Raw genomic sequence first — 12,738 nt, 5'->3', positions numbered from 1 at the left:
TTTTCTTTTGGGTGTGGTTTGTATAGGGCTGAGGCCCCAAACAATCGAAGTAAGACTCACCTTTAAATAGTGTCGGAATATGTTTTTCGGTACTGGAAATTTGACGCACCTTTAAATAGTGCCGGAATATGTTTTTTTTATATTGGAAATCTTTGTGATGGCTTGAAACTTTTATTTTCATATCTAAATTATAAAATTTAAAGATTCAAAAATAGTGTATCAAACAATTCAATGAACACTTTAAAAATATGAAAATTGACTGTCCAGAAATACATTACAAGTTAGAGTATTTTCAAGACTTGAAATCCATTTTTTCTCATGACCACACATCTTAATGTTGAGATGATCGATTTGAGGATTTTTTAACATCAAAATAACCTTTTCAAGTGGATTTTTTAAGTGCACCTTAATTTAATTGTTTAGGGCGTCGCCCTGATATACATATAGACTTTTTCCTCTTCTTTTTGACATGAGGGCCGACTCTTTTTCTTCTATTGTATGGGGTGCAATTTAACAGGTGGCTCTTACAAACCCAGCTTTACATCAGTTCAGCATGATGCCAACCGTTTGCGCATATGCCCAGGCATTAGGTCAGTTCAGCCATGATGCCAACCCATATACATATGCCCAGGCATTAGGGCAAACAGATATATCAATAAAAGACAGAGCGTGCCCCTGAAAGAGAAAAAGAGTGATATTCAGATGTAGTCAGAGTTGCCTATATGACAATATAGGTTGATAATTTTATGTTATATCATATACACTGGTTCAGAAAATCTCAGCTGACCGCCTTAGAAGTGTATGATATAAATTATATCATAAAACAAACCATGGTCCCCACGTGCTCGTGACGCTTTTACATACGGGTGCAGTTTGTATAGAGCCTAGGCTCTAAACAATCAAATTAGACCCTACCTTCAAATAGTGTCGAAAAATGTGGTTTCAACATTGAAAACCTTTTTTATAGCCTTAAAATATACTTTTATATTTATTTATAAAGTTTAAAGATTCAAAAATAATGTAGATCGAAAAACCTATGAAAACTTGAAAATCTTGAAAATTAATGGTCCAAAAATGCAGAACAAAATATACTATTTCCAAAACTTGAAATCGATCTTTTTCTCATGTCCATGCATCTTGATGTCGAGATGATCTATTTGAAGATATTTGAGCATCAAAACAACCTCTTCTAGTGAAATTTTTGGGGTAGGCTCTAATTTGATTGTTTAGAGCCTCGGCTCTATATAAACTTTTCCCTTTACATTATATGGTGTACAAGGATATCACATTTTCCACTGACAGCCTTAGATGAGTATGATATAAAGGACTTGCCCAAGGATTCAGTGACAAAGTGTAAATTGGGATCCAATATGAGAAAATTCTGTGGAATCATGACCATCAAAGAAGTCTATCAGTGCTACATGTAGCCTCGACAATGAACAGTTGAGATAAACCATTCCACCGTTTGACCAGACACTGGTGGACTAGAGTTGTGGAATGGTTCATCTAATTCCCCCCTTTTGACAAAAGGACGTTGGGCAACATGTAATTCAGTATTTTATAACGCTACATGTAGGATGCTACAAACTCCCTACAAATAGAAAACTCCCCGCTTTTGAAGATAGCGCGCAACACATAATAAGCAAGAGGTAAGAAGACCACCAGCCGAAGTTATGATACCATGGGATATTGGTTTGGATTACCATGCACAGGACAAACACTTCTTTCTTGATAAATAAGATGGATCAAAACATTTGCCTCAAAAAGTGCAGAGAGGAGCAATTAGACTTTTGTAAAACTTACTAAGGTTTTTTCTGCAGTTCAAACTCCTGGACTCAATGACAGCACCCTCTCTGCCAGAGAATGGGGCTCTAATGCAAGGATATAGGCTCGTAATAACTCAAACAAAACTCACTTTCCAGCCGAGATATCTGTACAGTTAAAACACCAAACCCCCATCATGAAGAGGTCCTTCGCCTTTTTGTGCTATGGTCCCCGAGTTGAAGGCCAATCGATAGGTCATCATTCGACCCATCCTTACCATCTCTAAGCTCCGATAGGTTTTCGGGGTTTTGTGTTCGGCTCTGATTTGGTTGGCCCAATGCTACATGGAAATCCTGCATGAATTGGAGCTCGACGCTTGTGGAGGGCTCGGCAAGCCTTGTGATGAAGTCGGTCTGCCTAAAGAGAACATCCATGTCTACCCCACCACTTTGGGGGGTAGAACTGTGGGGCCCAAAACCTGTCATGTCTTCAAAAGGAAGGGACTGACATCCTTCAAGCGCTTTGATTTTAGCTTGGGAGTGGCTTCCTCTAGGAGAAGGCTCCTCCACTGTTGGGTCTACAACTGCATTGGAGAAGTCTTGCCTTTCCTCTTCAACAATTTCTGGCCCATAAAAGACAAGTGTTACCAAACGCTCCATCAAGGAAACCATCAACACAGTGAAATGTATCGATAACAGTACATATCAAAAATAAAAATAAAAATGAATATTGATCGCACACAAAAATGAGTCTCTGAAGATTAAGGCATTTCTGAGACGCAGAGTCCATATTTATGCAACTTATGGTCCAAGGTAGCAGACACAGACCTTGATGGAATATTCTTAGTTTGGTCTCTCTTTTTCAGTTGTCCTGTTAAATAGCAATGGTTAAGGATGCCATTCTCCAGGCAACCTCATGGCTTGTTGCAACGAGAATTGTAAATGCATCAAATGCTCCAATTAGATGAGCATTAAATGTGTCTTGAGATGAACATTGACTGTTTTGCCACTCTGGAAGGGGCGTAAAGCACTAGATACAACAGATCTTTCCAAGTCTCATGTCATAAGAGAATTAGATAATGGGCATCTAAATATATAATTTTAATACAGAAATGCATGCACGTATAGTCCATCTCTGCATATATATATATATATATATATATATATATATATATATATATATATATACATGGGAATTGTCTACAAAGAGACCATTTATTTTTTTTGTACGGAGGTACAAGCATTCTCACTCATTACATGTCAAATTGGATGGCTTGAAGTGAGTCACGATGTTTGAGTTTTTTTAGGAACTTTGTGTCTTTTCAATGACACTCTTAGAACCACCCATTTTGAAATTTAAGGGACAAGATCAATAAAGATTTGGAGGTCCATCAAATTGCAGACCATCAAAAGTAGACCTCTCAGCGTACGTCCTATGGTCAGCCGGCCTTGCTCGCTTTAGATTCACCAAAGTTAAGGAAAACATCTTTGAAACATTTTTGGTCGTAATGAAGATGAAACATAAGAAAGATTAAAGAAGGGTAAAACTTAGCATGCATTACAATGAAACATAAGAAAGATTAAAAGAATTTTTTTATTTTTTTTTACAGAAGTTCACTATAATTCCATTATAGTAGAAATTACAAAGGAGGGTCCCAAAAGACAAAACCCACTGCTAGAAGGTATCACAATGGCGCAGAAGCTAGGGGGGGGGGGGAATTTAGGAAGGCCCCTTCTTTTGCCAATCTATCAGCGACAGAATTTACTTTTCTGAAGGCATGGCGCCAGAAGATCCTGTAGTTGCTTGTTAAATGGATTATCTCGTCAAAGATGTTGTCGAGGTGCCAAGGCCATGCCAAGCGGGTGGAAGCCCAATGGATAATGTTCTTGGCATCACCTTCCACCACGATATTGTGACTCCAAGTGTAGTCAAACTTGTGAAGGCCTTCCAAAAGCATAGAGCCTCAGCAAGGTGGAGTCCGCTATACCAATAGGTCACGAAAATGTCAGTAAGGTACTACCATTACTTGAGCAAAACAGTCCCCCAATACCTGAGGGACCAGGTTGCCAAGAGAGCAATCGTCGAAGTTAAGCTCCACTGCCCCCTCATCAGGTGGTCACCACCACGCCTTCGAGATTCTATAGTTTGCTAGAATTAAAAGGTTGGACCAATTGCTAAGAAAGTCAGTGGAAGGAGAAAACTTGAATAGAGCATGATTAGATGCCCAATAAGCCACTACGTTCCTGATTTTCTCTATGATTTCTTTCGATCCACAACACCCAAATGGTGGCTGAGAGCGTGGCTTTCCAAAGAATCCTTCTTGCCTTAGGCCAAGGGGGTAGAGAGAAAGGCTTGAAACAAATGAGAAATGCAGGAATGTGTTACCCAAACCCAGTTGAACAAGAAAAAGGTGGACCTCCCTACTGCTCTAGAGAAAGAGCAGTGGAGTAAAAGGTGAGGACTAGACTCCGCTTCCATCAAGCAAAGTTACATCTATTTGAGAGTTGCACACCTCTTCTTTGAAGCTGATCCACGGTCAACAATCTCTCGTGCAATGCGATCCAGCAGAACACCTGTACTCTTGGTGGAATAAAAGGATTCCAGGCCTTGGAAGCAATGACAGGAAGTGGGCCCGAGGGGTTTGAGAGGCAGTGATGGTTCTGAAGAGGGAATCCACCGAGAATAAAGCCGAGGCCATGGTGGTCCAAATAATCCTGTCATCCTCAAAGGAAGATAGGAAGATGGACTGTAAACACTCGGCCAAAGAAGTAAGGTCTCCAAGCTCGTGGTCGAAGATAGATCTCCTAAACTGAGGCTTCCCAGATTTGAGGGCTCCAGCATAATTGAAGTTGGGCCAGGATTAAAAGAATAGTTTACTTGGTTAGACCGGGGCCATAGGTCCAGCACCCAGAGTTGGGCCTGGATCATACAACGGAGCAGTGTATGGCTTTATCCTGAGTGTGTTGAAATTGCTTGAACCAAAGAGGTCACTTGGTAACGATGTCTTGAATTTAAATGGGATATGGAAGGGGGCATTTAGGATGAAACCTAGTGCAATCTAGCATCCATCGCCAGGAGTCACATAGGTTAGTTTTTCTCTGCACTCTAGGCATGGAAAAGTTTCCTGGAGTTTCAGGGTTGCTATGGTTCAAGTTCTACGTCATAGGCCACAGGGCTTCTAGGGTGGGTTTGGAGAGCGAAACAGTCAATTGGCCAAGAGGGATAAGGGCTCAACTACCTAGTGTTCTGACCCTAAAACAAAGTTTTGACGAGGTATTTACAGGCTGGGGAACCTTTAACTGTCATCCATAAAGTGGCGGCCAAATCTAGGTTGTCAATCTTACATGTCATTAACGACATGTTCTACATCATTAGCCATTTCAGAAACACCCTTAATGGCCCAACAAGGCATCTAAACATATTCTAGACATTTTCTAGTCAACAAGGCATCTTGTGTCACAGCGATAAGTAATGCATTGCTGAGGAACCAAAATGGATTTCTAGCAAAAAAAATTATTTTCATCATGACTTTCAAACCATACATCAGGTCTGCTGATTCTTAAACCATTAGAAAGATTATGGCATCCATTACAAGCCAAAATCAACTGTGGCCAATTTGGATGACTTTTGGAGGGGTTATAGTGCTTGCATCTAAAGGGTTGGTTTAAGTTTTCTTATACGGGGTTAGCCCGATTTGGAAGGTGTCTCACCTAATTTGGAAGGTTTTCCTAAGTGCTAAAGCTAATTAGGAAGTTTTATGGTCAAATAAGTGGCTTTAAGGTTATTTTTAGGTTGCTGCTAAGGGTGCATGGAGATGTGAGCCATCATGGGTTTTCTAGCCAAGTATGTTCCCTAGTGTGGTTTTTTCTTTCTTGAATTTATTGACTATTGTAATAAAGTACAGAAAATTACAAGTTTTTAGCTAGAGTACGCAATCCAAGAAAGGGTTTACTAATACAAAAACCGGCTCAGAGGATCCAAAAATGTTCAACATCCAAAAAATGGCAAAGTTGATGCAAGGTAGATACAAAAGGTGGGGACTAAATGCTCAAGTAGTTGCCAAAATCCCCGAGTTCGAACTGAGCTGTGCTCCCTCTCTAGCAAAAGTAACAGCCATGGCTTGGCTTCCTAATGCAGTACGAAATTATCAGCGACTTAACACCCAGCAAAAACCAGCCATGTTTAGAGAGAGAAACAAAAGTTAGAGAAAAAATAGCAAGAAGATAGCAAAACGTGCGGATCCGAGTTCTCAACTACGCGCCCATGAACACAAGAGGGAAACAAGAAATACACCCACAAAAGATCTTCTCTCTCTCTCTCTCTACAAACTTTGTAACAAAAGAAACCTTCTAACTTTTATTTAACATCAATAGTATTGCCCCTGTTTACCATGAGATTCCCTTTAAAGCTTCATGTCTTTCCTTCTCTCACAAGATGATGATATCCCTCAAGACGCATTATCCTATAATATCTACTTATGGTACTTATCTCATGTTCTAAATAAACTCCACCACTTACAAAAAACGGATTCTTTCCTTTGAAATAAATTCATATCCACGTCACCCCCAAGGATAACCATCTTCACAACAGAAAAGACCAACCTATCCCTTCACGTTGAAAAGATGACCAACTCTTGCAAAAGAAGAAAATTGGCCTTATTAAAAAAAAAGGACGTGACTTCGCCATATCTTGACCTTATCAACAAAGATGGAACTTATCTCCCTACAACAAACACACTAATGGATTTAATAAAAAACGCATAAATCCTAAACACACCAACGGACGCATAAAACAAAAAATAAAAATAAATATGTTATTTCTTCTTCTTTTGATCGCAATCTGATTGCTCTTGATAATAGAGCGCGATTATCTCAACCGCATCATCCTTCCCTGGTTGGAGAGAACTTGTCCTCGAGTTAAGCTCTTCGTCATTAGAGGAATCTCCTGCATAAGGAATTAGGTGCATGACATTGAAAACATCAGAAGTCCTCATATGGCTTGGTAGCTTTAACTTGTAGGCAGTGTCATTGATCTTCTTTAGAATTTTGCATGGCCCAAGCTTCCAATTATTGATCTTGTTATACTCCCCAACAGGATATTGTTTTTGATCAAAACAACCCATACATAATCTCCAAATTCAAACATTTGCTTACGACGATGCTTATCTGCTTCTTAACCTGCTCATGAATGCCTTTGATTCGATCAGCTAAATCTTCTGCCTTGCCACTAAATTCCCTGCATGTGCTATAGGAGTTAAATCTAGCACACTACTGGGATTATATCCATAGATAACTTCAAATGGGCTTGTCTGAGTAGTTCGATTCTAGGACCTGATGAAAGCAAACTCAGCTTGAGGTAAAGCCAAATTCCAAAGCTTTCGTTTGTTTCATGCCAAAATGCACAATAAATTTCCCAAACTCTTATTCACTACCTATGTCTGACCATCAGTTTGTGGATGATAAGCGTTGCTAAAATATAACTCAGTTTCCATCAACTTCCATAAAGATCTCTAGAAATAGCTCATGAATTTTGTATCTTTGTCTGAAGTGATTGATTTTGGATTGCCATGCAATCGAACAATCGCCTTGAAATAGATTTTTGCAATATTAGTAGCATCCATAGTTTTCTTGCAGGCAATAAAGTGTGTCAATTTAGAGAATCTGTCTACCACCGGAAACACTAAATCCATGCCTCTTTGTGTTCTTGGTAACCCCAACACAAATATATACGAATATCCTCCCATGGTGTAGCTTGTACTGGTAATGGAGTAGAGAGTCTAGTATTTTGCGCAGTCCCTTTTGAGACTTGACAAATGTAGCATCTGTCTACAAATCTACCAATATCATGCAACATCTTGGGCAAAAAATAATCCTTAGACACCAAGGCCATGGTTTTGTCACGACCAAAGTGACCTTCATTATGCAACTCCCTAATGATCGTTTCCCATAGTGATCACTCTGGCATACATAGTTTCAGGCCTCTGAATAGAAAATCATCATGCACACAATAATCATTACGTTTACCTGCTAAGGTATCAGCTATAATTGCTCCAAATTTAGGATCATCTTAGTATACCTTCTTGAAAGTATCAAACCTCACTACATTCACCTTCATAGTGGTACGTAGCATGGCTTTCTTGCTCAAAACATCAGCTACGCTGTTATGAACACCTACTTTATGCTTTAAAGTGGGAGCAAACTCTTGCAGGTGGGAAACCCATTTAGCATGCTTTCTATTGAGTTTATGTTGACCATTGATGTATTTAAGAGCTTCGTGGTCTCAATAAAGAATAAACTCTCCCTGCACCAAATAAAGTCTCCAATTCCTCAATGCTTGCATAATGGCATAAAAATCAACATCATAAGTAGAATAATTAACCTTGGACCCATTGAGCTTTTCATTGTAGAATGCCACCGGTTTTCATTCCTGACTTGACATAGCATCAATACTAACTCCTGATGCATCATAATCAACTCCAAAAATTTATCAAAGTCCGGTAAAGCCAATACAGGTGCTTCTTTATCAACTGAAAACTTAGCTCTGATTCTAGAGTCCATTGAAATTTTCGCATTTTCAAACAATTTGTAACTGGCGCAATAAGTGCACTGAAATTCATGATGAACTGCTTGTACAAAGAAGCCAAACCATGGAAACTGCAGACATTATGTATGCTGCACCAAGTAGGCCACTCAAGTATAGCCATCACTTTGGACTAATCTGCTGTCACCCCTCAAAAGAAACAATATACCCCAAGAAACAACAGAATTGAGGAGCTTGAAAGGCAAGTACCGCAACTGACACAACAGTTCGCGAGCCTCAATAAAGGGGAAGACAATGATCTTTCAGCCCAAGAGGATCTTGAGTGCAAGCCTTTTCACTTTCGTGCTCCGTGTGTGGAGTCGGGTGATGAGGATAGCGATAGAAGACCTAGTTGTTGGGAACATCACTCTAAGGTTTTCGATTTGAAGGATCATATTTTTTATTTTGATACAGATTGTATGGAAAGTCAACAAGTTGTCGATTGGAATTCACCACCAATCTTCGATATATACTCGGATGAATAACAAGATTTCTTAGGAGATCCAATCTATGATAATGATCAAGATGAAGGTGAAGATATTTGGAAGAGGGGGGAAGAATATGGAGAGAAGGCAGCAAGAGGATTGATTATAATCTTGACCTTTGAAGATCTCATCAATATTGAAGAGGTGGAGCATTCAACAAATTTAGGGTATTGGAATCAGAGTAGCGCAATAGAAGTGTGGTTGTCTCAATCGCAAATTGTGGCCCTGATTTCATAAAGTGATCAAATAGATGTTAAAAAAACTTCTAAAGTCCAAAAAATTGAGTTTGGAGTATCTTACATGATTTCCAATGAAAGTTCACGAAAAACTATATTTGATAAATTTGCATGGATTCCTGAATATGCATATCAGGACCCATTTCTTGAGGAATTTTTTTTACCTCGAATAATATTTGAGCCAACAAAAAAGAAGGTTGAAGAAGGTGGTTTTGATGCTGAATTCATCTTAGAACGCTTCGAAACTCGAGGATGAGTTTTCTCCAACAAGGGGAGAATGATGGAGGGACAACTTATATTTATTTTTAATTTATGTTCAATTTTAAAGGATGTACATTTTGATTTTAGAATTACGTTTTAATTCTAGGATTTTCTTAGTTTTTAGAAATTCTAGTGGACTTTTTAGATATTTTAATTAAAGTTAGGGAGTTTAGTTTAGGATTGTTTGGTCAAAAGTTAATTGTATGGACAAATATTATCCAAAACAATAATTTTCTATTATAAATAAGGGCATGGACGGGTTGGAGAGGCATTCATTTATTCCTCTTTAAGTAAAGAAAGGAGAGGCATTCATGTATTCCTTTTTAAGAAAATAAAGACTTTGTCTTGTAAAAAAAACATTAGGCTTGAGCTCTAGGTGGGAGAAAGCCTTAGCGTTTCTCCAAAATTACTTGTGTCAAAGTGCTTCTTGATGATTCTTCAAGTTTCTTCAAGTTCTCCTACATCAGTCATGAAGCTGCATTTCTTAATATTACATATAGTTTCTCCTGCCTTGGAGTTTCAAGAACATCCCTGAGGTGTTGCATATGAGTCAAAGTCTGACATGAAGGGCTATAAATTAATATGTCATCAAAGTATACGACAACACACTTGCAAATAAAGGATCTCAGCACATGGTTCATTATTCTCATGAAGGTACTAGGAGCATTTGACAATCCCAAGGGCATAACCAACCACTCAAATAATCCATCTTGTGGTTTTGAAAGTCGTTTTCCACTCATCCCCAAGCCTAATGTGTATCTGACGATAACTACTCTTTAGGTCAATTGAAAAAGACCTAAGCACCAAAAAGTTGGTCCAACATGTCATCCAACCTAGGAATAGGGAAACGATTTCACAGTGATTTTGTTTATGGCCCTACCATCCACACACATTGCCAACAACCATCTTTCTTTGAGGTCAGTAGGGCAGGCACTGCACATGGACCCATGATAACCCAGATAAACTTTTCAAGTAATTCCATAACCTATCCCTTAAGTTCCTCATGCTGTTTAGGACTCATGCAGTATGTAGGCCTGTTTGGCAAGCTAGACCTTGGAATGAGACTTATGTGATGTTGGATATCCCTCATGGGTAGTAAACCCGAGGGGAGGTCATTTGGCATGACATCACTATAGTCCTCAATCAGAGATTTAACCTCCTCTGGAATAACAAAATCTAAACCCTCCTCATGAGCCACTAAAGCAAATATTAACCCAATCTCTTGAACCTCCTCCATAAAACTAGCCATTGAGATTAAATTTACACCTCCCCTGGTTTAGGCTTAGGTGTAATTTCCTCTTTCACAAGAGCTAACACAGTTTTATTATTATCATTCCAAATAGGATATATGTTCCTCCTCCCATCATGTATAGCTCTACAGTCATATTGCCATGGTTTACCCGATAATAAATAACAAGCATCCATGACAACCACATCACACCATACATCATCAAAATATTTCTTTCCAATAGAAAAAGAAACATAGCATCTACTATCTACTCGTACCTCATTGCCCTTCTTGAACCAAGTAAGCTTTTAAGGTTGTGGATGCTTCTTTGTGCTGAGTTTGAGCTTCATGACCGCATCTGGTGAGATTACATTCTTAAACTCCCACTATCAATAATAAGCTTGCACACCTTGCCTCCAATGGTACAGGTGATGTGAAAAATATAGGTCCTCCTCTTGGGTTTCTTGCTTGGGCGTTAGTAGGCTCTTTCGAATTACTAAGGACCTCCAACATCTTCATAAACAAGATCATCCTCATCTGGCTCCTCATCATAACTGGATCATCGTCATACCCATCAGCATCATCTGGATTCTTTTCCACAACCATGAGTTTCTTGCTTTTATTATGACAGCTATTCCGCTTCCTGCAACCACCCTGCACTTGAAACAACGGAGAGTTGAGCTGCTGCTCTGAACTCTAGCACCTGGACTAGCAGTATTTGGGCGATTAATAGGTGTTGCAATGGCATCCCTGCAGCCCCCAGATGATGCATCTTCAAGCCTTGCACCACAATTTTGAAATCGGCCTGTACGAAGACCCTAATCTCCTCTTGTGGTTGTGCTAGCCCTACTCCTGGACTATTGTTTCTCTACTGTCAAAGCACGTTGATAGGCTTATGAAACAATCCATAAAGGGTGTAAATTTAAGACGTGCTAAATTGATTGGAGTAGTCCTGCAATATATCAGGAAACCTATTGCTCTTCAGTCTCAGACAAGTTGTTTCGTGCAACTAGTTTATAGAACTCCGCAGTAAAATCATCATCAGACCACCCCGGTTGCCAAAGGGTATGAAGTTGCTAAAACATTGTCAAGGGGTGCAGTTAAAGGGCAAAAACTGCTCCCTCAACTTTTTCTTCATCTTTTCTCAATAAGAGATTTCGATTTTCCTTGTCTTTCCCAAGCCTTTTTCAAATGCTCCCATCATGCTGATGCGCGATCCTTAAGCTTAATGGCGACGAGCTTAACCTTCCTATCATCAGGCACGTCCCTGTATTTGAAGATGCGCTCTATAATATCAATCCAATAAATAAATTCTTCCGCCTGCAATCCTCTCGCATACTCCGATAGATCAACTTCGATACCTAGATAGCAAGATCTGCTCTCCTGAACATGGGGCTCCCAAAGTGGAGTGTGCACATGGAACGGGTTCTCGAAAACAGCATCCGACTTACTACCCGTCATCATAGTGTGTCGGGGCTATATTTGGAACCAAGCACCAGGTCAGCTCTTTTACTTGCCTTCTCAAATTTTCGTTCTCTATCTCATGGAGGTCCCGCTCTAGGTAGATCAGCTCATTCCTGACACCTTGCTGTCAAGGACTTTCGTGAGCCATGAGCACCACGATCGCACAAGAATCGAGGCTCTTATACCACTTGACGTAACTGGAAATTCCTGGCGACTAACACCCCGCAAAAACAGCCACGTTTTAGAGAAGAAACAAAAGTTAGAGAAGAAACAGCAAGAAGATAGCAAAGTATGCGGATCCAAGTTCTCCACTATGTGCCCACGAGCATAAGAGGAAAACAAGAAAAACACCCACAGAAGATCTTCTCTCTCTCTCTCTCTCTCTCTCTCTCTCCCTCCCTCCCTCCCTCCCTCCCTCCCTCTCTCTCTCTCTCTCTCTCTCTCTCTCTCTACATGCTCTATAACAAAAGAAACCTCCTAATTTTTATTCACCATCAATAGTAATGTCCGTGATTACAATGAGATCCCTTTTAAAGCTTCACGTCTTTCCTTCTCTCACAAGATGACGATATCCCTCTAGAAGCCATATCCTATAATATCTACCTATGGTACTTATCTTTTGTTCTAAACAAACTCCCCCACTTACAAAAACGGACTCTTTCCTTTGAAATAAATTCATATCCACGTCACTGCCAAGGATAACCATCTTCCTAATAGAAAA

The 12,738-nt window shown here is 39.6% G+C and overlaps 1 protein-coding gene across 2 annotated transcripts in view; it reads right to left on the bottom strand.

The window, feature by feature from the left end:
• Positions 1 to 1,711: 1,711 nt before the first annotated feature.
• The window catches only part of LOC18433631 (protein NARROW LEAF 1), a 29,760-nt gene continuing 18,733 nt past the window's right edge, over positions 1,712 to 12,738 (bottom strand). For both annotated transcript variants that reach the window (XM_011624790.3, XM_088852759.1), the window contains one exon: positions 1,712 to 2,386. In XM_011624790.3, the coding sequence (XP_011623092.2) occupies positions 1,959 to 2,386 (428 nt within the window). In that variant the 3' untranslated portion in view covers positions 1,712 to 1,958. The remainder of the gene's footprint in view (positions 2,387 to 12,738) is intronic.

Source organism: Amborella trichopoda, chromosome 12, assembly GCF_054954075.1.
Source record: "Amborella trichopoda isolate Santa Cruz 75 chromosome 12, AtrichopodaSantaCruz75HAP2 v2.0, whole genome shotgun sequence".
In the NCBI taxonomy this organism is placed as follows: Eukaryota; Viridiplantae; Streptophyta; class Magnoliopsida; order Amborellales; family Amborellaceae; genus Amborella; species Amborella trichopoda.
The sequence above is the reverse complement of the archived record's forward strand: the minus strand, read 5'-3'. Positions and strand labels throughout refer to the sequence as shown.